General features: G+C 36.5%; 1 protein-coding gene across 3 annotated transcripts in view; it reads left to right on the top strand.

The window, feature by feature from the left end:
* Positions 1–23,567, top strand: part of FYTTD1 (forty-two-three domain containing 1) — a 40,792-nt gene that overhangs the window by 4,177 nt on the left and 13,048 nt on the right. Inside the window, exons 1-3 of one of the 3 annotated variants that reach the window (XM_049628346.1) lie at positions 6,736–6,995; positions 12,050–12,178; positions 21,321–21,469. In XM_049628346.1, coding sequence (XP_049484303.1) covers positions 6,890–6,995; positions 12,050–12,178; positions 21,321–21,469 — 384 coding nt within the window. In that variant the 5' untranslated portion in view covers positions 6,736–6,889. Of the gene's footprint in view, positions 1–6,735; positions 6,996–7,642; positions 8,014–12,049; positions 12,179–21,320; positions 21,470–23,567 lie in introns of those variants that run through there. The other 2 variants (XM_049628347.1, XM_049628348.1) reach the window with 2 other exon arrangements.

Here is a 23,567-nt window from a genome sequence, read left to right as displayed (position 1 = left end):
ATGTGAACCTGGACTGGATCCTAGGTTGGAAAAAAATATATATTGTTAAAAGGATAATTGGCAAAATTTAAATATAGACTATACATCAGAATAGAATTGCATCAATGTTAAATTTTCTGACTTGATCATTTTAGTATGATTATGTAAAAAAATCCTTAGAGACATATTCTATATCGTGATGTCTGGAATCTACTCTCAGATTGTCCAACAACAAATAATAATAATTATAGCTATCTGTGTGCCTGCATACCAATCTTCTTCCACTTACAATGGGGTTACATCCTGACAAGCCCATCATAAATTGAAAATATCATTAGTTGAAATTGCATTTAATACACTTAACCTACTGAACATCATAGCTTGGCCTGGCCTACCTTAAACATACTCAGAACACTTCCATTATTAGTCTACAGTTGTTCAAAATCATCTACCACAAAACCTATCTAATAATAAAGTGTTGACTATCTCATGTAATGCATTGAATACTGAAAGTGAAAAATGGAATGGCTGTGGGAGTGTGGAATCTTTGTAAATGTATCAATTGTTTACCTTCCTGATCACCTGGCTGATGGGGAGCCTGCTGGTGGCTGCTGCCCAGAGCCATGAGAGAGTGTCTACTGAATATCACTAGCCTGGGAAAAGATCAAAATTCAGAATTCTAAGTTCAGTTTCAACTGAATGCCTATCACTTTCATACCACCATAAAGCCAAAAAACTCTGTCATACAGATCATCTGTATACAGAAAGCATATGTGGCAAAACTTTAATTATTGGTAAATCTTGGTGAAGGGTATATGGGTATTACACTATTTTTAGTGTACAACATGTGTACAACATTTTTCTAGATGTGAAAATAAGCAAGGATTTTTAAGATCCTTTTAAAAAATAGGCAAGGATTTTAGTATGGTTTTGTTTTCTCATGATTGCATCCTTATCAATGTAACCAAAATTTTAGTTTCACATGGAAATTTCTAAAAAAAAATTTTTATGTTTATTTTTTGAGAGAGAGAGAGAGAGACAATACAAGCAAGGTAGGGGCAGAGAGAGAGGGAGACACAGAATCTGAAGCAGGCTCCAGGCTCTGAGCTGTCAGCATACAGCCCAATGCAGGGCTTGAACCCATGAACTGTGAGATCATGACCTGAGCTGAAGTTGGACGCTTAACTGACTGAGCCACCCAGGCACTCCAATGATTAATTTTTAATTTGTTTTGAGTTAATTTCTGTTTTTTCCACAGCTCAGAATTTTTAGAAGTCTTTACACAATTTTTTCCAAAACCAACTCATTGATTTTACCACATTTACTGATTTACCAAAATTCTTTTTTTCTTTTCCTTTTCTCTTTTAATAAAGCTTATAGGGGTGCCTGGCTAGCTTAGTCGGTAGAGCATGTGACTCTTGATCTCAGGATCATGAGTTCAAGCCCCACGTTGAGTGCAGAGATTACCTTTAAAGAAAATCTTTTGGGGGCACGGTGGCTCAATTAGTTAAGTGTCCAATATTTGATTTCAGCTCAGGTCATGATCTCACAGTTGATGAGATAGAGGCCTGCATAGGGTCTGTGCTGATATTACAGAACCTGCTTGGGATTCTCTCTCTCTTCCTCCCACCTCAAAATAAATAAACTTAAAAAATATTTTTTTAAAAAACAAAGCTTATAGTAGTTCATATCAAATGGGATTTTTAAAAGTGTTCTCTACACCCAACATGAGGCTTAAACTCACAACCCTGGGGTCAAGAATCACATGTTCTGCTGACTGAACCAGCCAGGCACCCCTCAAATGGGATGATTTTTAAAGCTTTTGAAGAATGTTGCCAGGTCTTAATTGAATGGTTCTATTCTGTCTTGATAGCAACATTTCCACCCACTTTAAGTATTTAGTATTGGTTCATTTATTCAATTATATGGGAAAACCCATCGCATACAAATTCAGAAATTGCGAAGTTACAATGAAATTTGTAAAAATCTTATTTCTGGGCTGAGCCAATTCTTAATATATTAGAAGAATGTTCAGTATGTCCCTGTCCCAGCTCTCTGAAAGTCCAGCTGGATAAACCTGAGCCAAGAGAAGGGATTCTCTACGGAGGGAAAGAGAGAGATGAGAGTCCAGCCAAGGCTCTTCATCCCAGAGCAAGGAGGCCAAGGGGCAAAGGGAAAAGAAGCATGGAGAGAATAAAGAATGCTAAAGGCCCCATGATCCTTAACCAACTGAGCCACCCAGGCACCCTGAGAATATATCTTTATAAAGAACACAATCATGTAAATAAAGGGAAACTGTGTGACTAATGTAGATTTGTGTAGCTTTAGAAAATTCCACAATTAGTCATTCAGTGAATTGACTATGATCCTTGGTTGAGAGGATGCCTACCCTGCCCAGAGAAGACAAAGCCTAATAAGGAGTGAGCTAGAAACCCAACCCCTGAGTCCAAGAAGAATTCCCCTTCAAGTTCCCCTGTCCATCCAGAGCAAGTTGTCTAGTCAGAGAAAACTGATGGGACTTACAGGGGCTTGAAGACCAGTAATGCCTCCAGCTACGCCTGGAAGCCTGCCTGTCATATATCTGCTGTACTGCCCTGCTGCATCACTGTGATGTAGCAGTGTCTCGCACATAGTAGGAACTCAAACTCTGTTTGGACAAATGAATGAATGAAACTAGAGATTAAGAGCCAGAAGACTAGAACAGCTATAAAAGCTTAGAACAGGGGCGCCTGAGTGGCTCGGTTGGTTAAGCGTCCGACTTTGGCTCAGGTCATGATCTCACAGTCCATGGGTTCGAGCCCCTCGTCGGGCTCTGTGCTGACAGCTCAGAGCCTGGAGCCTGCTTCGGATCCTGTGTCTCCTTCTCTCTGTGACCCTCCCCCGTTCATGCTCTGTCTCTCTCTGTCTCAAAAATAAACGTTAAAAAAAATTTTTTTTTAAAAAGCTTAGAACAAAGGAAAAGGGCAACACAAAAGAGGAACAGGAAGCTATAGCAGAGAGGCAAAGAAAAAGCTACTGCAGAAGATACAGTGGCAAATGGGGTAGAACGAGAAGAACCGAGAAAAAAGAGAAGAAAAACTGTACTGTGCATGCAAGTAGCTTAAAAGAATTAGGTATAACGGTAATTATACCTACAGATGATACAAATTATACCCTAAATCCCTTATTAGCCCGGTGTAATGTAAATTTTACAAAATTACAAAAATTTGAAAAGCATGGGTTGATACCAAAATCAGACAGACATTACAAGAAAAGGAAATACACTTAATATTACTCATGAAAAGAAAAACAATATCCTTGACATAACATTAGCAATACAAATCCAACAATATATTAAAAGGATAATACACCATGACCAAGTAGGTTTATCCTAGAAATGCAAGAGTAGTTCAACATTTGAAAAAAAAAATAATAAAAAATTAAAAACCCCATTTGGTCATCTCAAAAGATGCAGAAAAAGTATTAAATAAAATTCAACATTCACTCATTAAAACTCGCTGCAAACCAGGAGTAGAAGGAAACTTCTTCAACCTGATTAAGGGCATCTACAAAAAAATCTAACATGATATTTTATGGCAAAAAGCAATGCTTTCCCCCCGGGATTTGTAATGAGGCAAAGATGCTCACTCCCACCACTCCTTTTAAATATGGTACTGGCATCCCCAGCCAGTGTAATAAGACAAGCAAAAGAATAAAAGGCATACAGGTTGGAAACAATTATGCTGAGGGAAGTAATCCAGATTTTAAAAAGTATATACTGTAGGATCCTACTTATGTAAAATTTTAGAAAGTGCAAAATTAATCTACAGTATCAATGGTTGTTTAAGTAATGGTTGGGGAAAGGATTACAAAGGAGCACAGGAAAATTTGTCGGAATGATAGATATGTTTATTCTCCTGAGTATGGTGGTGTTTTCACAGGTCTATACACCGTACACCTGTATAAACTACACACTTTAAATATGTCTTTTATTGTCTGTCAGTTATACTTCAACAAAGCTGAGAAAAGGGGGGCTTAGAAGAAATATCGAACTAATAAAAATAGTAAGAAGTGAAATACATGAATTATGATCACCTTTGAAGAGAATGTGGATCTCTATGCACATTATAAAAAGAGAGCTGAAACCTGTTGATAGAAAAGTATGATGTTAAGGTTGCCTGATTTAGTCAATAAAAATATAAGACTCCCAGTTAAATTTGAATTTCATATAAATAATAATTGTTTAATATAAACACATCCTAAATATTGCATGCAACATCATGTAGTAAAAAAAAAAAAAAAAACAAAAAAACATTGCTATTTATTCATTGTTTACCTGAAATTCAAATTTAATTGATCTTGTATTTTTTCTGGCAATCCTAGACATGGCCTTATCTATGATGTATGACATCAAGCCTCTACAAAGGGCAGCTGCTTGATTTCGGTGTTTATTCTGACTTACATGAAGCTGCTGAACTGCTATACAGCAGACAATGGCTGTATGTTCAGTGTCCAGCACAGTACTGTATTTATTTACAGCTGGTGCTCAGAAAATATTTTTTGTTCTGCAAACTGTATGAAGATACGGACTGAACCCATCTTACTTATCATTTTACAATACCTGGTGTTCAATGAATATATGATTAAATGAATAGCTACCTCTCATGCCCCAGAAAATACAGGGTCAACCTTTTAACTCCAGCCCTTGTAGCTGGCTGATTGTCTTCTCAGACAAGCCCCAGTTCTGATTTCTTATCTTGTCTCTCACTTCACTTTTGCTGGATGTGTCTCAGGTTGCTGTTTTGTTTTCTATTTTGTGTGTGACTGACCTATCCTTTTACAATGCCTCTTGTTTTTCCCTTTGGAATCTGGGTGATTGCTCTGAGATTCTGAGACCCTCAGCCTTTGGGGAAATCTCAAAGTCTGACACACAACAGCTAGAATTGCTTAATGAAATATTTGGGCATGTTCCTTTTAAAGTTAAGGAAATTTGGAGTAGAGCTTCAGTTTTGGGGAGAAGATAAGGATAAAAGGGAATCTTTATATATATTATATATATTATGTATATAACAATATGTATTATATATATTATGTATATAACAATATATATTATATATATATATGTATATATTGGTGGTGGGTAGGATTTTATACATTTGGGATTTTTATTATGTCCTATTAATACCTGAAGTACAGAATGCATCGAAACTCTAAATACATTCAGTTTCCTTCATAAAATTAAAAACCTAATGTTCTTCCCTGTAGTTTACTCTCACAAATAACCAGAGATTATAGAAGTTATTTCTGGGAGAAGAATGATAGTGTGGAGAAAAATGTTTTCATGCTTAGAAGATTTTAGAACCCTAAGAAATCCAAAAATAATTAAGTATAATGTATGCATTTAGTATAACTAATTCTTGTTTTGCAGATGAGTATGAGACCCAGACAGTCTCCCAACCTCACACAGTAAATGAAGTGAGTGAAAAAGGTACCACTCAATAAAATCTAGGTCTCCCTCATACTTTTATCTCCATAACCCATTTTCCCTAGTTCTTAGCAGTCAGGAGAGGGGTGGTGGGTGCTGGGTGGAATAGTAACAAAATCAAGCACATTGTGCTAAGAGCATATATGCTACTCTCCTTGACATGACAAATACTGTTCTTGAGTTTTTAGTGCAAACCTTCCTTTACCATTAAAGTTTCTTGTACTGCTTCATAGATGTGTCCTGGGTTGATTCACTCTTCTTACATGGTTATATTTTTGTCATTGGGGGAAAAATTAAGTGCAGGGTACTGTGGTTTTGAGATGCTTTACGTCACGGGTTTATTTCTATGCAAATAAAATTTTAGGAAGTAGGAGAAAAGTGGCGGAGATTTCTTTTTTTTTTTTTTTTTGGCGGAGATTTCTAAATGGAGGAATACCTGTCCTTTTTTTTTTTTTCCTTAGATGCAAATGTCTTAGATAGTTTTAAGCTGTTATGAGGGTAATATAACCTAAATGCTTCCATACAAGCACAGTTGCTTTGGAGGAGAAAGAGGTAAGAAGAGAGAAAATATCATGTTTTGTAAATAGGAAAAAAAGTTATTATGTAGAAATTCATAAAATATTATGAAGTTTTCCTACAAGGATGATTAGAAAGAAAAACGAATCCTATCAATTCCCAACACAAATGAATTAGAGAAAAATGCAGCCAAACAAGCAGAGGTACTTACCCCTCTCCCAAGGGAAGATGAAGTGTTATTAAGGTAGCTAGTACCGTGCAAAATGTTTTAACAGTGCCGGTTGAGAAGTGGTACAGATACGGGAAACGTTAGCATTTGCTTTTATTGGTAAGGTGACGCAAGAATTGTCACTGCATCTTTTCTTCTGCGTGCAGACGAGGCGACTCCGCATGTTGCAGGTGGAGGAGCTGGCCTGGGAGAGGGGAGCTGGGTCGCAGTTCTGCAATCTAAGCTGGATGGGGTCTACCCTGCCTCTGAGGCTGCATTGCAGTGGGGTGTGAAAGGTTCGTGTGTACCAAAGCTTAGGGAGCCTTTCTGTAGCAGGAAGGAGTGGAGGAACACAATCTCATTTAAGGCATGCGACTCTGACGCGCTCAGGGTCCAGTATTCCCCAATTTGGGCGGAAAGGGAAATAGCGAAAACAGCGGCCCTTGCAAGCGCCCAGAGCAGGGGTGCAATGTTTCCTCCGGTCCATCAAGGGCCGCTAGGATCATGTCCCCGCGTGTAGCCGCTCTCGCCGGCCTCTCGTCTCTGTAGCCTCTCCCCCCCGCAACCCGCCCCCCTCCCGCAGCCGCGGGTGGGAGAGCGAAGGCGCGGCCAGCACGCGTGCGCGTTCCCTCGGTGCAGCTAGTCTGCGTGCGTGAGTGGGAGGTGGCAGGCCTCAGTTTCTGGCCTTCTCCGCTGACTGTTCCAGCGCGACGTCCCCAACCATGAACCGGTTTGGTACCCGGTTAGTGGGAGCCACGGCGACCCCGCCGCCGGCGGCGGCGAAAGCCCGCAGCAATGAAAACCTTGACAAAATTGATATGTCTTTGGGTAAGGAGCGAGTTGGACCGAGTTGGAGTGGGGGGAGGGTGTGGGTGGAACCAAGTAGCGCGGTTTGTGGGGGAAGGGGCGGTTGGCCGCAGTTGTCGGTCGAGTTTTTTTGCGGGTGGGCGGAACCAAGTGAGGGCCCGTGGGGACAAGGGGAGCGCCAGCCGCTGCCGCGGTCGGGCCGGAGGGACCCGGGCGTCCCCTCGGCGGGGCCGTGTCTGTGCAGGGACAGTGGGGGCGGATGGCGCTGCGGGCCGGGAGGTGGAGGGTCGGGGGGCGCTACCACTCTTGGGCGACCCCGGCTCTTTGTGAGGAAAACTCCTCGGGTTTCCCCTCGAGCGTGTTCGCTGTGGGCGTTATCAGGCGAGCGAGGGGAAGGGTCCGACCAAGCCATCCCTCCTGAAGAAAGCCCTTTGAGAGCCCGGCTGGGTCTGCGTTCGGTTAGAGTCGCTGGTTCCGGAGGAGGGCTTGTTGGGCATTTTGTGTGGCCAGGCCTACGCCTGGCGCGGTGCGAGAAATGCAGAGACGCCCCCGGGAGTTGGCCATTTCTGACGGGCGCCAGACCTCGGGGCCACATCGGGGGCGCGGACCCGAGAGCGTTTTTCAGAAAATACCGTCAGACAAGGGCTTCCTCAGATGGTGTGTTACTAGGAGGTGCCTAGAAAGGAGCGCTCCTTAATCAGTCTTAAAGTTTGCTAATTAGGAAAAAAGCAAAAACTGACGGAGACTGACACGGATTAACGGGAAGCCGGGAGAAGCAATGGGGTCTAGCCCATGAGTGGGGTGGTTTGGTGAGGATTATGGAAAGAGGAGGAGGGTTGGGGATTCAGTTGAAAATTCAGACCTAACACAGGTGAGGCATTAGTCTCTGGATTAGCTGGCCTGAAAATTATTCTCTTTTTGTCAAAATTCAAGTTATGGGTATTAGATAGAGTTAGTTCTGCCAGTGCTTTCGGTGGCTTGCAGGTTTTCGGATAAGTACCTGAGAGGCGGATGCAGAGGTGTAACTTTCCCAAGGAAGGTATTTTTCTTTTGCTGTGGTTCATCTGCACAGTTTTTGTTTGTTTGTTTTTTTGTCAAAACTCAAGAACTCTTGGATTTCTGTGATTAGTACACGTCAGAATCCAATATGTGAATTAAGTAAATCATCAGAAATAATAGGTTTGGCCTCAAGTCTTGTCTTGTTTATAGTAATGAGCTCTAAAGAAATGAGAAACCTCTTCAGCTAAGGCCAAGAAGAATATAATAACAAGTAGTATTGAGCACTTACTACCTTGCAGGCACTGAACGAAACATTTTATGTGTGTTAACTCAGTTTAGCCTCCTAGTAACTCTTGAGGTATGTGCTCCTAATAGTAAAGAGCATTGAATCCAGAACCACACTGTCTCAATTCAGATCCTCTGCCACTTACTAGCCCATGTGGTCACAGGGAACTTGTTTCTCGGTGTTTCATCTGTAAAAAGATGATGATAATGACCTTGCTTATATCCCTCAGAGGGTTGCTATGTTAAATGATTTAATAGGCATATGTAAACTGCTTAGAACAGTACCTGGTACACAGTAAGCACTATATTTACATATAAACATGATATAAGCCATCGTTGTTATTCCCATTTTACAAAACCTGAGCCATAGGAAAATAACTTGTCCCAAATCATACAAGTAAAAAAAACAAAAACAAAAACCCTGTAGATGTTGCAGGAAACGTTAAACATGTATTTTCATAACCAATTCATTTCTCAAGTTTCTAGGTTCTTTTTTTAACGCATTTTGTTTGGTGGTTAGGATGTTCAAGTGAAGAAAACAGGGATAATTTTCTTTGAGGTAGAAATGAAGTGCTGTGGATAGCTAAAATAGACCTTGGTTTCTTTTCTCTCCCAAGAATATATAGCATTCTTTCCCTTTTTTTTTTTTTAAGTTGAGAATTTTACAGAAATGGGAGGAAGAGATGATACCTGCTTTTTTAAGTGTATTTTTTTAGTAGTCTCTACACCTGACATGGGGTTGAACTTATGACCCTGAGATCAAGAGTTGCATGCTCTTCTGAGCCAGCCAGGCACCCTGAGAAATTGAGAGAAATAAAATACCTATTTTAGACAGTCATGCTTTGTGAATATTCCATTTTATCAGGTCTGCAGAGGTTTAGAATACGATTTTTGTTTGTTTTAAATGGTGGCTGTATGAATTATATGAATATTTATATATATCTACCGAGGTTACCAATAGGTGGCCTCACTCTGGCTCAGTTTCTTAATTTTAAAATAGGTATTATAATACTTCATAGAATTCTTGTGAGAATTAAATGAATACATGTGCAATGTTAGGTACTCTTATTATTACCATATATATCCTCCTATTATCATGTATATATATGTTATTACTGTGTATGGCCCATGTATATGCCCCTATTATTACCATATATATGTATAAATAATATATATACATATATATACATATATGTAAATAATATATATACATATATATGCATACATTGTATGTTATATACATACAGGTAGATTATATATATACATGGACAACATATGTATACATACATACACATATATATATTTATGGAAGAAACTTTTTCATAAAAGTAGCTCATTGTAATGAATTTTTGTTTTGATACATACTCTGTCTACCTGAGTAGGAAAAAGCAATTTTCTTCTTTTAAATTGGAAGAATCCATAATAGATCATTTAACTTGAGGATTTAGATAATAAAGCATTTAAATATAAAACAATTTTATATTTGTATGCTTTGCTGCTTTTAAATTTTTTTTTATTTTTTATCTTTTTTTATTTTAAGTAGGCTCCATGCCCAATTTATGGCTCATGACCGTGAGATCAAGAGTTGCATGCTCTACTGACTAAGCTAGTCAGGTGCCCCTGCTACTTTTAATTTTTAGTTATGTTTATACTCTAAAATGCCGTATTTCAAAAATAACCTTGTTAGTCAAAATTATACTCTGCCTCTTTTTTTTTAATGGTTCCCAGCAAATTCATTTTTTTGTGTGTACTTTCATGGCTCTGAGATTTCAGACTTCTGGTGAAGAATAAGTAGCACTTGTTAAAGGAAAGTAGTGTTTTGAAAGTGTTCAAAAATATTCCCTGTCTCTTGAGAATTTAACATGTTCATGTATCTGATTTCATGAAGCCTTTTTATTTTAAAATAAGTGTTTTTGAGTGTCTTTAACTTGGATGAATTTATGTATATTGAAGGACTGATCTCAAGAAGATAAACTACTTTGGGGAGATTCGAATTATTTTAATGAATATTTGTGATGAAGTTTTAAAGATTACTGCTGGGTTAGGTAATGTAGTAATATATAAGAAAGGATCCCTATAATATATAATTGCTTCTTTTACTTTAGAAAAGACTATATTCATATAGTTGTTAGGTTCTTTGTGTTTAGAGCAGCTTGGAAAAAATGATAGAAGTTAGTTAGTTTTGTGAAATTTTATGAAGCTGTTGACCAGGTCTATTTGCTTTATCAATTATCAAACGTAATATTGGAGTTGGGACTGTGGAGAAAGTATTTGGATATTTTTTAATTTTTTATTAAAAATTACACCTGACACGGGGCTTGAACTTATGACCCTGAGATCAAGAGTCTCACATGCTCTTCTAACTGAGCCAGCCAGGCACCCTGAAAAATTGAGAGAAATAAAATTTTATTAATATATGTTAATAAATATTTATTAATATTTATTTAATTTAGTTATTTGGGTATTTGAGTATTTTTGGCTTCTAGTAACTTTGTTTTAACATTTGTAAATAGAAATCTAGAGTATAGTTTCCTGACCTTCATTCACATTGTTGTGCTGTGGTTTTAGAGCAATGTTATGTTTGTGAATTACTTTGGTAGGAGAGTTTGAAAGTGAGGCTTTGAAGGATCAGGTAGAAAGAAAAACAAGATAACCCTGAATTATTTTGCTAGAAGAGTGGAGAACCCATAGTACTTTCTTTTTGTGCTATACCTTAATCATGTAGTTTTTTGATTTCATATTTGCTGTTTACTTGTCTGTTTCCATAATTTTAAAACTTTGTTTTAATGTTTATTTTTGAGAGAGAGGCAGAATGTGAGTCGGGGAGGGGCAGAGAGAGAAAGAGGGAGACACAGAATCCAAAACAGGTTCCAGGCTCTGTTTGAGCTGTTAGCACAGACTCCACGAGGGGCTTGAACCCACAAGCTGTGAGATCATGACCTGAGCAGAAGTCGGATACTTAACTGAGTGAACCACTAGGTGCCCCAAGATGGTCATCTTTAAAAACCGGAGACTTGGGGGAATCTGGGTGGCTCAGTTGGTTAAGCATCTGACTCTTGATTTTGGCTGAGTCACGATCTCATCATTTGTGGGTTTGAGCCCTGCGTTGGGCTCTGTGCTGACAGCATGGAGCCTACTTGGGATTCTCTCTCTACCTCCCTCTTTGCCCCTCCCCTGCTTGTGCTCTCTCTTTCTCAAAATAAATAAACATTTTTTTAAAAAGCTTAAAAACTGGAGACTTCTGTGATTGTGGAAAGTAAATAAGAGTAATTTTTGTAAACAGATTTTTGCTTATTTATGTGTCTGATAAATACTAGGGATAATGGACATCTTTATTAATTGGTATATCTGCTTTGGGCGATTGATTTGAACTTTTCCTACCAAACCTTTCTTTAGTATTCCAAGTATATTGGCTGATTTTTTTTTTTTAATCTTATTATTATCCTCTTAGGAAAGTGCTTTCAAAGTAGCAAAGAAGTTGGGAAATCTATCAACTAGAAATTGAGACTGAGTGGGATGCCTGGGTGGCTCAGTCAGTTGCGCATCCGACTTCGGCTTGGGTTGTGATCTCGCAGTTCGTGGGTTCGAACCCCACCTCAGGCTCTGTGCTGACAGCTTGGAGCCTGGACCTGTTTCGGATTCTGTGTCTCCGTCTCTCTCTGCCCCTCCCCGGCTCACACTCTGTGTCTCTCTCTCTCAAAAATAAATAAACTTAAAAAAAAAAAGAAAATGAGACTGAGTGATTGAGTCATTAAGTTAAAATGAAAATAATTACATTTCCTATATCACAGATGATATCATCAAATTGAATCGAAAGGAGGGAAAAAAGCAGAATTTTCCAAGACTAAATAGAAGACTCCAACAAAGTAGTGCCCGACAATTCAGGATGAGAGTACGATGGGGAATCCAACAGAATTCTGGTAAGTTTTACAAGTAAGCTTCAATAAAGATCTGTTATTTGTGGGTTCATAGTATATTATTTTTAATACATACTTAAAACATGGAGGAAATATGTTAGTACCCTTTGTGATTACTTTCAGATTTTTGTCTAATATTGAAATCTGGTAAACATGTTAAGTTGCCTTAAGTAGGTGATAACCCTGTTTCTTAACAGTATTATGGGATTTTTAAAGTAACCCCAATGTATAAATAGTATAAATTATATTTAGGGCTACAGTATTGTAAAGGATCTTACATATCATGAGGTTTTAGCTCCTCCTCAGGCGTTTCTTTAATAGTTTATCTGGTGAATAGTTACATAACTCCAGCATCCACATCTTCAGTGAAAGCATACCACCTCAAAAGACAACTCCATTATTGGAGGTAGCTCTATTTACTACAAAGTTCTTTTAATTTGAATTGAATCATGCCTACCTATTAACTCTATGGAGTTACAGGAAACAAACTCCCTTTTCTGTATGAGAACTTTTTAAGTGTGTGGAGACTTCTACATGGAAAATATTTCCAGAGTGTTTGCATTATCATCTAGGACTTTTTAGGATTTGTTAAATCCTCCAGAGGTAACACTCGGAATAGAGTGCCTTAGATATGACCTAATGATCTTGGAACTCTACGTATATAGCTAATTTTGGCACTTTGGAAGCTTATTTATTTATAACTATCTTGTTCCAAAATGAATTTAAAGCAATAACTGAACCCTACTAACTGTATATGACTAATTTATTTTTTGCAGTTATATTAGTGTTTTAGAATAAACTTTTGTTCAAATTAAAAAAAAAAAACTCTAGATCTTTTTTTTACACATGTAAAAAATGTTTCATAAACTAGCTCCAAGTTGAGTTTTATCCTGTGTTAAAAAACATAAAAAATCATTATCAGTGGGTTTAACATGATTGTATTTAGTTCTATATCTAACAGTTAATATGCCATCATACTCTCAAAATATGTTTGTAACTGAGGTTAGACCCTACAAAAAATTTTATTCTTCTCTAATTTTTTAAATATAAACAAGTAAATTTTGTGACATAATCTAGTTGTAGCAAATGAATGTTTAATTCCAGTGATTTATATTTAAAGACTTATGTTATTCAGCATACCATATTATATATGATTTGCTTTAAAATAACTTCAAAGAAAATCATATAAGCCAGAAATACATTTGTTTACACTAGCCATATGTTAAATATGTGATAAATTTCTTGAACTGACCAGGTTCTCAGGATATTTAAAGATGTGATCTTTTACTTCAAGGAATTTCTAATAACAAAGATAAGACAGGAAACATGGAGTTGAGAAATGTCATAAGAGAAATTCCAACAGTACTATAGGACTTCAGACAGATTTTGTGCTAAGAAAATCAGTGGTGGTTTAATGGATAAGGTGAAATAGGATCTAGTCCATGAAGGATCAGAAAAGCTTTCCTTTTATGGGGGTTATGATCTGAGCCTTAAGATAAATGATATCTAGGGGTAGCTTATGATCTTATAAGATTGAACTTGTGCTTGTTCTCCAATTACATGTAACAGAGCCTAAAATAGAACAGCTGTTGCTGTCACTGAATGTGCAGAGAGATAGGAGATTGTCTCAAATTCTGATTGGTTAGAAGTTCAGATTTCCACATTGTAATGTCAGTGAGGATGTTAGCTTGAGGTAAGAGAACACTTAAGACAGAGAGCCCTTGGCAGGCTCTCAAATTATTTTTATTTTTTAAAATACCAGGTAACTTTGTATTTTTTAAAAATTTTTTAATGTTTTATTTGTTTTTGAGAGAGAGAGAGAGGGACAATGTGAGTGGGGGAGGGGCAGAGAGAGAGACAGGGAGACACAGAATCTGAAGCAGGTTCCAGGCTCTGAGCTTTCAGCACAGAGCCCGACGCGGGGGTTGAACCTATGAACCACAAGATCATGACCTGAGCTGAAATTGAGACGCTTAACCAACTGAGCCATTCAGGCACCCTCAAATAATTTTTACTTATTATTTTTTAATATTTTATTTTTTGAAGTAATCTCTGCAGCCAACTGTGGGGCTCAAATTTAGAACCCTAGATCAAGAGTCACATGCTATATATACCACTGAGCCAGTGAGGTGCCCCTCTCAATAAATCATTTTTGATGGTTGAACAAATAAGTGAATAAAATCTTCCTAAATCTTTGCCCAAAATATAGTCACTCATTAAATATTTGTATAAACAACCTAAATATTCTTCAGTGGGGCAATACCATATAGTGACAGTTTCAAAGTATTGTCCAGGGATCCTGGGGAATCTCCAAGACTCAAGGCATCCATAAGGTCAAAACTATTTTTATAATGATACTAAGACATTAATTGTATTTTCACTCTTATTCACATGAATATATAGTGGAGTTTTACAGAATCTACATGATGTGTGATAATTAAATTGAATGTGGTAGCAGATATGAGAATCTAGCTATCTTCTATTAAGGCAGACACCAAAGAGATTTGCAAAAATATAAAACAATGCTACCCTTCCTTTTAAATATTTTTGTGGTTTTTTTTTAGAAAATGATTGTTATTTTTCATTAAAAATGTTATTTGCCCTGCATTAGGTTTATTGTTGTTTTAATGAAATAACAAATAGTTTTTAAATATTTAGTTTTCATTTCTAAAGTGTGATAATATCCATAAACATAAGCCCACAGAAACAAAAATTCTAGAGCTCTCAATAATTAAGGGTATAAAGAGGTCCTGAGACCAAAAAATTTGAGAATGCTGTTTCTTTTAGAGGTAGACAGGAAAATATTTGTATACTGCTTTGGAAAGGAGCCAGTAATGCATTCACTCTGATTCGACATTTCCCAAAAAAACCCTCAAATCTTTGTGTAAGATTTTTATAACCTCTCAAATCAGACTCCAGAAATTACTGAGGCAAGTCAGTAAAGGTGTGAAAGAAATTCGTGAAGGGATTGAGCAGAGGATTCAAAGATGAAAATTCCTGTCTCTAGTTTTAATTGTTCTCAACCTTGGTGACACTTGTGGAGCATTATAAACTAGAACAATGCTCTGGTTGCACTCTATTTCTACTGAAGCAGAATCTGCAGAAGGAGGGCCTGGGGATTTTTTTTTTTTAAGCTCCATACGTGATTCTGATACATGACTAGGGTTAAACAACTGCTCTAGTACAGCTGAAAATGTGAAGGGACCTTCATAGAGGTAGTAGTTGCAATACTGAGAATGAAGGTACTCTGGAAAGACAGGAGAACTTTTAGAAGGGCTGGAATGGATGAGAACTAAGAAAAGGTGGGGCACCTGGCTGGCTCAGTTCATAGAGCATGCGACTCTTGATCTTGGGGTCATAAGGTCAAGCCCCATGTTGGGTGTAGAGCTTGTTTAAAAAAAGAAAAAAAAAACTAAGAAAAGACTTATTGTATTAGATGAGGCCTTTAGTACCTCTTTATAATGCCTTTTAGAATACAAGTCACTTACAGAAGGTAAGGAGAGAATTGGGGCTGTATGTATAGGTCTTTCTTAACTTTATGAAACACAACAATGAAAAGGTGAAAAATAGAACCGTTGCTAAAGTTGAGGTACAGCTGGTGAAGTTTGTTCAAAGGTATAAAGGGAGGGAGGGGTTAATGGATTATAAAGTTTGCTAGATGGTAGAGGAGAAGCCACTCATAGAAATAAAAGTGGAAAGGATAATGAGTATGGGAACAGTGACTATAGCACTCAGAAATAGAAAGCACCCAGGAATAGAATTCTATCTTGTACTTTTCTCCTTTTAATAAGTTTTATTCTTGTTAAAGAGACTTTTCTCATGCATCTTTCTCATCGAAGCTTAAAACTTTGGTATAAAAATGGATTTCTCCTCTCTTTAATCTTTCTTTTTGCTCTGCTAATTCATTCATTCTTTTGGAATACTTTCAAATTTCTTTGTTCCACTCCCAATCCTTTATCATGTCTTGTTTGAATACTACAGTAGCATCTGAATGGTCAGATGGAATGGTCTCACTGCCTTCCTTCTTCCCTCTTCCCTCTTCCCTCTTCCATTCAGTTTAAGATAATTTTGGGGTGGTTCAGTCAATTAAGCGTCTTGACTTCAGCTCTGGTCATGATCTCACGGTTTGTGGGTTTGAGCCCCACATCGGGCTCTGTGCTGACAGCTCAGAGCCTGGAGCCTGATTCAGATTCTGTGTCTCCCCTCTCTCTGCCCCTCTGTTGCTCGTGCTCTCTCTCTCTCAAAAATAAACAAACATTAAAAAAAAGGGGGGGTTGTGGGAGAGGGGGTGGGCTAAATGGGTAAGGGGCATTAAGGAATCTACTCCTAAAATCATTGTTGCCCTATATACTAACTTGGATGTAAATTAAAAAATAAATAAAAAAGAAAAAAGACCATATGGTTTAAAAAAAAAAAAAAAAAAAGATACTGCTTCTAGACTAATGTAACCTGGTCATGAATTCTGTGACTTCTCATTCCTTGTCAAGTATATTCTTTATCTCCATGTGAAGCATTCTGATTTGAGCCCACCACATCCATTTACTTCTTATTCTCATTCTAAAATTTTTTAGGGTTTATTTATTTATTTAGAGAGCGGGGCTCAAACCCAGGAACCATGAGATCATGACCTGAGCTGAAAACAAGAGTCCGATGTTTAACCAACTGAGCCACCCAGGTGCCCCTCTTATCCTTATTCTGAACTGTATCTCTGTATGCTATGGTTATCCATGTCTTTGTACTTTTAACTTTCTGTCTATCTTCCTATTCAAATTTTGTCCATTTTATAATGCCTAGCTAAGAGCCCACTTTTTTGGTAATAGTTGCTTTTCTTCTCTTTGGAAATGTGTCCTAGATTATATTTTGCTTTTTATTCTTTAGTTTTTGCAGTTTGGAAAATGTTCAGTTTTGGAGCCATGCAAACTGGCGCTTAGAGCAGTAACTGTGCCATTTTCTGTGACATCTGGGTAGTCACTGTTCTTCACCTCACTTCACTCACCTGCAAAATTAAGATGTTAGCATCAATCTCATCAAGTTCTCGTTTAAAGTACTCGGCCCAATGCATTAGCAGAGTTAATGGTATCTGTTTCATTATTTAATACAAATAAAAATAGTAGTTGTAGATTTAATTAGACAAGTTTAGTCAATATGCTTAATCTTTATTTGGTTGCAATTCTAGAAGGAAATAATACATATAATAACAGTAATTTGATTTTCAGGGGGTGTCTGGCTGGCTCAGTCAGAAGAGCATGCAGCTCCTGGTCTCGGGGTTGTGAATTCGAGCTCCACGTTGGGTGTAGAGATTACTTAAAACTAAAAACAAAACAAAACAATTTTATTTCAAAATTTTAAAAGTTGTGTTTTTTCCTCATTGTAAAAGTAATAGCATCTGCACTTTGGGGTTGAGGCAGAGAACCCAAAAAAGGAACAAATCTGGAAGGACTCCCTGTCACACTGAGTTGCCATGCTGGTGGAAATCACTAGGAAGCCATCTGTGAGTGTGATGCGACTTAAATTCAGTGGAGGTTGAGTTGGGCCTAGGAGTAGATCTAGATAGATGCCTAGAACCCAAAATTTAAGGCGTCGCTCACACTTAGATTTTGCGCCTTTGGTTCTTCTCTTGCTTCACTGTAGTCTCAGCTTACAGGGGAGGGATAAATGAGTACCACTGGATGTTCCGTGCAACAGAATGAGTCTTGAGGTATACACTGGAATCTGGAAGTAAAAATAAAAATTCTTTCTTTAAAGACGGTCCAGTGCCCTCTACTTACAAAGCTTAACATTATGCCAGTTGGTAAGAGAAATGTTCCTATAACAGAAGTAAGGCAGTAAAGAGTGAAATGGGAGCAATAAATTGGTAAATGCTTCAACCATTATAACAAGCTTTCCCAATTGTCTTGTTGAACTCTGTTCTCAAAATAGGTACACCACACAAAAGCATTCTAGAATTAGATACGTTTGGGAATACATACACTGTTATACCCAACTTAGAGATTCATCACACATGTTAGTCCTAAGAAATCCTTTAGTAAAAAAAACTATTTTAGCTTTTAGTTTGGACATGAAACTTTTCTGTTAGAAGACCTGTTACTATATTGTAGATGTGTAGTATTATACAGGATACAATTCTGAAGACACTTCCCCCAAAATTAGAGTTAAAATAAAAATGCCCAGTATCACAGTTGTCACTTAGCATCGGTCTCTGAAATTTCTGGCTATTGCATTAAGAAATAGAAGAATTTGAGGTATAATTATTGGAAAAAAGAAGACAGTATCATTTGTAGATAATAATGGTTGTTGCTTAGTAATCCCCAGAAATAATTTGAAAGCCTATAGAACTAAAAAGTAAGTTCAGTGGGATGACTGATTAAAAGTTGTTAATTAAAACTCAATAGCATTCTGTCACCCCAAGAATGAGAGTATGAAAATTATTATTAGAAAAGGGATCTTTTTTTGTGATTGACCAAAAAAAAAAAAAGTAAAAATACCTAGTAATAACCTTAATAAGAAATATACAAGACTTATGTGAGGAAAAGATTAAAGCTTTACTGAGCCAGTTTAGTCACAAAAGAAGTGGAAAGACATACTACATTCATGAATATTGTAAACATGTTAATTATTGAAAAATTAATTATAAATTTAACATAATTCTTCTTGCAAAGCATCAAAGGATATTAGAACTTGACCCCAGAAAACTGACTTAGGAGCATGACAGTTCATGAATGGAAGAATAGTGATAGCCAAAAACACATAGAAAGGTCCATTCTCACTAGTAAACTACCAAATAAGACAAGATTTTTTTTTTCAAATACTAAGTGATAAAGATTAAAAAGAATATTCAGTGTTATCAACGATAGGGAAAAAGTGGCACCCTTATGTTCCTGGGAATATGAATAAATAGTCATTCTAGAGGGGATTTTTAAAAATATGAATCAGAATCCTTAACTTCCTTTACCATTTGATACAGCATATCAGGAGTGCCTGACTCTTGATCTCAGCTCAGGTCTTGATCTCAGGGTCATGAGTTTAAGCCCTGTGTTGGGCTTCACACTGGGCATGGAGCCTACTTTAAAAATTGGGGTGCCTGCATGGCTCTTGATTTTGGCTCAGGTTATTATCTTGTGGTTTGTGAGTTTGAGCCCTGTATTAGGCTCTGTGCTGATGGCACGGAGCCTGCCTGGGATTCCCTTTTGTCTCTCTGCCCCTCCCCTGCTCTCGCACATGTGCACATGCTCTCTCTCAAAATAAACATTAAAAAATAAAAATAAATAAAAAATGGAAAAATTAACATATGCTCTTATAATGTTGTTAGTTCATATTACTGATAACTTGGCAGCTCTGTAAAATTAGAGGTAAATTTATATATAACAAATAAAGTACAGGTTTTTTTAATTGTCCAGTAGAAAAAATAACCCTGAAAAATCATGCTTTTTTGCCCCTGTAGAAAGACAGTTACCAGTTTTGTTTAATATAGCTGTCTTATTTAAGCATTCTTTTTTTTTCCTCCACTGAATATAAAATCTAGCTTTTCCAAATTTCCTTTTGAATGGATTTGTTTCCCTGCTGTGCTCTTATTAATGAGTTAAATAAAAGTTTGTTGCATCTTTATCCCCCCGGAAAATGTTATCTATAATGTTATTGTAACATTTATAGTAGTTTAACATTAGAAATAAGTGAAGTGAGGGACGCCTGGGTGGCTTAGTTGATTAAGTGTCTGACTTTGGCTCAGGTCATGATCTCGAGGTCTGTGAGCTTGAGTTCCATGTCGGGCTCTGTGGTCACAGCTTAGAGCCTGGAGCCTGCTTTGGATTCTGTGTCTCCCTCTCTCTCTGCCTCTCCCCCACTCACACTTTGTCTGTCTCTCTCAAAAATAAATAAACATTAAAAAAAAATTCTTTTTTTAAAGTGAAGTTCTGAGGTTGGTTGGATCAAGTATGGCACATTAAAAAATGATACAGTGAGGGCATCTGGCTGGCTCAGTGGGTAGAACATGTGACTTTTGATGAGTTCAAGCCCCACATTGGGCATGGAGCCTTCTTTAAAAAAAAAAAAAAAGAAACAGTAATAATACAATGAAAGAATCTAAAAGACATGGGATAATATTCACAATACAGTGTTAATGCCTACTACAAAATAGTACATAGACTAGGAAATGTGGTTGCCAGGAAGATTGACTCAGTGTATCTTCTAGGCACTTGGTACTACAAAATTGTGAATTACCTCTGTGAAAGTCTTTTGAATTGTTTAAAAATAGTTGAAATTAAAAATGTTAACTTTTTAAATGTGTAGGAGTAAAAGACAAGAAAGACATACAATGTTAGTGGTTATCCCAGGGTGATAAGATAATGGGTAACTTATTTTCATTTGTACTTTATATGTTTCTAAGATTTCTGTGGCAAGCATGTTTATTCATAATTGGAAAATATTTAAATAGATAAGATACACAATGGAAAGGCAAAGGCAAGTTGTATCATGCCACAGAGATTAAAACATGTTTATTGGAGCTCAATTGGGACTTCAGCAAAAGTAGTTTAAATACAGTAGGAATGAAAAAAATAAGCCAGATTGCAAGATAGTAAGTAAATCAGATACCAGATAGTGATCCATTCAAGATCAGTGTCCCTCAATAGAAATAAAATGTGAGCCACATGTGAATAATATATTTTATTAAATCCGATATATCCAAAATACCATTGCAGTATATAATTAATATAAGGTTATTTATGAAGTATTGTACTCTTTGTTATATCTTAATTCAAACTAGTCATATTTCGGGTACTCCATAACCACATGTTGTTAGTGGACACCACATTGCACAGGGAAAGTTGTTTATTGATAAAGTAATGCAAGAGAGAGGATAGCTATAGGGAAAACATGAGAATCCTGTAGTCCCTTTGCAGTCCATTATAGCAATAGAACTCTTTGCGGTGCAGTTTATTGCCCTTTAAAAATGAAATATTTTATGTAATACATGTAAATACGTGAAAATAACACAATATTATATAATAGTAATATAGGAAATATTACATAAGTAATACTAAAAAATAAAATCCGCTCTGCTAAGAAATAGAATACCCTATGACCTGTGTGCCCTTCAGTTGCATTCTTAGATTGATATTTTTTTGTCTTTTTTTTAAACCTCCTATAGGTTTTGGCAAGAATAGTCTGAGCCGGAGAGGAAGAGTAATGCCTGGAAAGAGACGTCCTTATGGAGTTATCACAGGCCTTGCAGCTAGGAAAGCAACTGGAATTCGAAAAGGAATTAGTCCTATGAATCGACCACCTCTAAGTGACAAGGTAGGGTGATGGTTTAATCATGCATCAGATACTCTTTTCCTTTAGTTGTACTAATATTTCTGTGAATGAGTACAATATTCTCATTGAGGGAGCATTTTATGTGAATATTTTGATTTTTTTTTTTATGTAGTGCTTTGGGTCTTCTATAAAAAGTGAAGGAAAAGTACTGTCATTCATGAAGAATACCTGAATTTCCACATTCTTAAATAAAATTTATGTAAAATTTTTTAATAGGTTCCTGATTTTCTTTGCCTCTGCGTGTTTGTTTATGTACAATATTGACAAATTATTGAGGTATAATTTTATACAATAAAATTCATCTTTTTAAGTGTACAATTCAGTGAATTTTAGAAAATTTACAGAGTTGTACAATCATCACAACAGTCTAATCTTAAAACAGTTCTGTCACTCTAAAAAGAAATCTCTTGTCCATTCATAGCCCTACCTTGTCATCTACCTCAGGCAACCACTAAATTACTTTCTGTAAATTTTCTGTAAATTTGCTTTTTCTGCACATTTCATGTAAATGGAATCATATGATAATATGTGATCTGGCATTTAGTATAATGTTTTTGAGGTTGGTCATGTTGTAGTATGTATCAGTACTTGATTCTTATTTATTACTGAATAAATATTCCGTTATATGGATATACCATACTTTGTTTATTCATTCACCAGTTGTGGGACATTTTGGTTATTCCCATTTTTTGGGTATTATGAATAATGTTGCTGTGAATGTAAGTAAGTAAGATTGTATGAACATAGGTTTTCATTTGTCTTGGATAGATACCAATTTTTAATTAGAGTGTAATCATTTACTCACTATGAGTTAACTACTTTTCAGATTTTAATGAAGTTTTAGTTACTTCTCAATGAGTAATTTTTGAATTGGCTAAAGCGTTCCTTTGAATAGTTTTACAAGTAGTTTTTCTTGTGATTCTTATATATTTTATTCTATATATTTATATTCTATACATTCTATATTTTTAAATCTTTTTGGTTCTCTGATTATGCAAAAAAGACATACTTGTAAAAAAATTCAGGACTTCATTCTTTAAATTATCTTTTTTTAAGTTTATTTTTGAGAGAGAGAGCGAGCAGGGGAGGGGCAGAGAGAGAGAAAGGGAGACATAGAATCCGAAGCAGGCTCCGGGCTCTGAGCTGTCAGCACGCCAGGCCTGAACTCATGAGCCATATCGTGACCTAAGCCAAAGTTGGATGCTTAACCGACTGAGCCACCTAGGTACCCCTCTTTAAATTATCTTTAATGTGCGTCTTCTGGTTAAGAACCACAACTGTCTTAGATCCCTTAACTTTTCAATATTGCCACCACCAACAGTTGATTTCACCTCTAAAACTTTATCGCAGAACTTAACTGTTTATTGGAAATTGGAAAACATTAAGAAATATGGATACTGGGAGGGTGATTGGATTTAAGTGCTATCTTATTGATCCAGTAAAAATATTAAATTACCACATGTGATAGTCTTTTGAGTTGTTTGAAAATAGTGAAAATTGAAAATGTTAATTATAGAATGCTAAGAATGTGCTAACTAGTAAGATCCACATATTCGAAGTTGAATAAATTTGTCAGAGGTAAGGTTTGAAAAAGTGCTGTTTCTTAAAACCTTTTCCTCATTCAGAATATGGATTAATAGTCTGATTAGGACAAAAATAGTACTTTATAATTTAGAAACCTGTTTAAATATAAATAACTCATATTATCCTTTTCTATTCATTAAACAATTTACCTAAATAACTTAATTGGTCTTGAATTGTTACATGTACTTAGAAATTTTATACCTTAAAAAAATATTTTGACCATAATTAGATGTTGTTACTTTATCTCTCACTTTCCACAGTTGATGTGAATTAGTGAGATTTTATTTCAGTAAAAATGTACATTTTCTTACCTATGAAGTGAATGACTAAGTGGGAAAGATAGCATACTCATTTATATCACTAGTATTTTCTGAGAGCAAGTGGGGGCTGTGCTAACAGGGGAATGGTTGTCTCTAGGAATGAATTTTCTTTTTGTTTAGAGACAGATTAAAATAGCTGTCAGGTAAAAGTTGTGTTTAGGTTCTTTTCTTCCTTC

This window comes from Panthera uncia, chromosome C2 (assembly GCF_023721935.1).
Source record: "Panthera uncia isolate 11264 chromosome C2, Puncia_PCG_1.0, whole genome shotgun sequence".
Taxonomy (NCBI): domain Eukaryota; kingdom Metazoa; phylum Chordata; class Mammalia; order Carnivora; family Felidae; genus Panthera; species Panthera uncia.
This window is presented reverse-complemented; position numbering and strand designations above follow the sequence as displayed.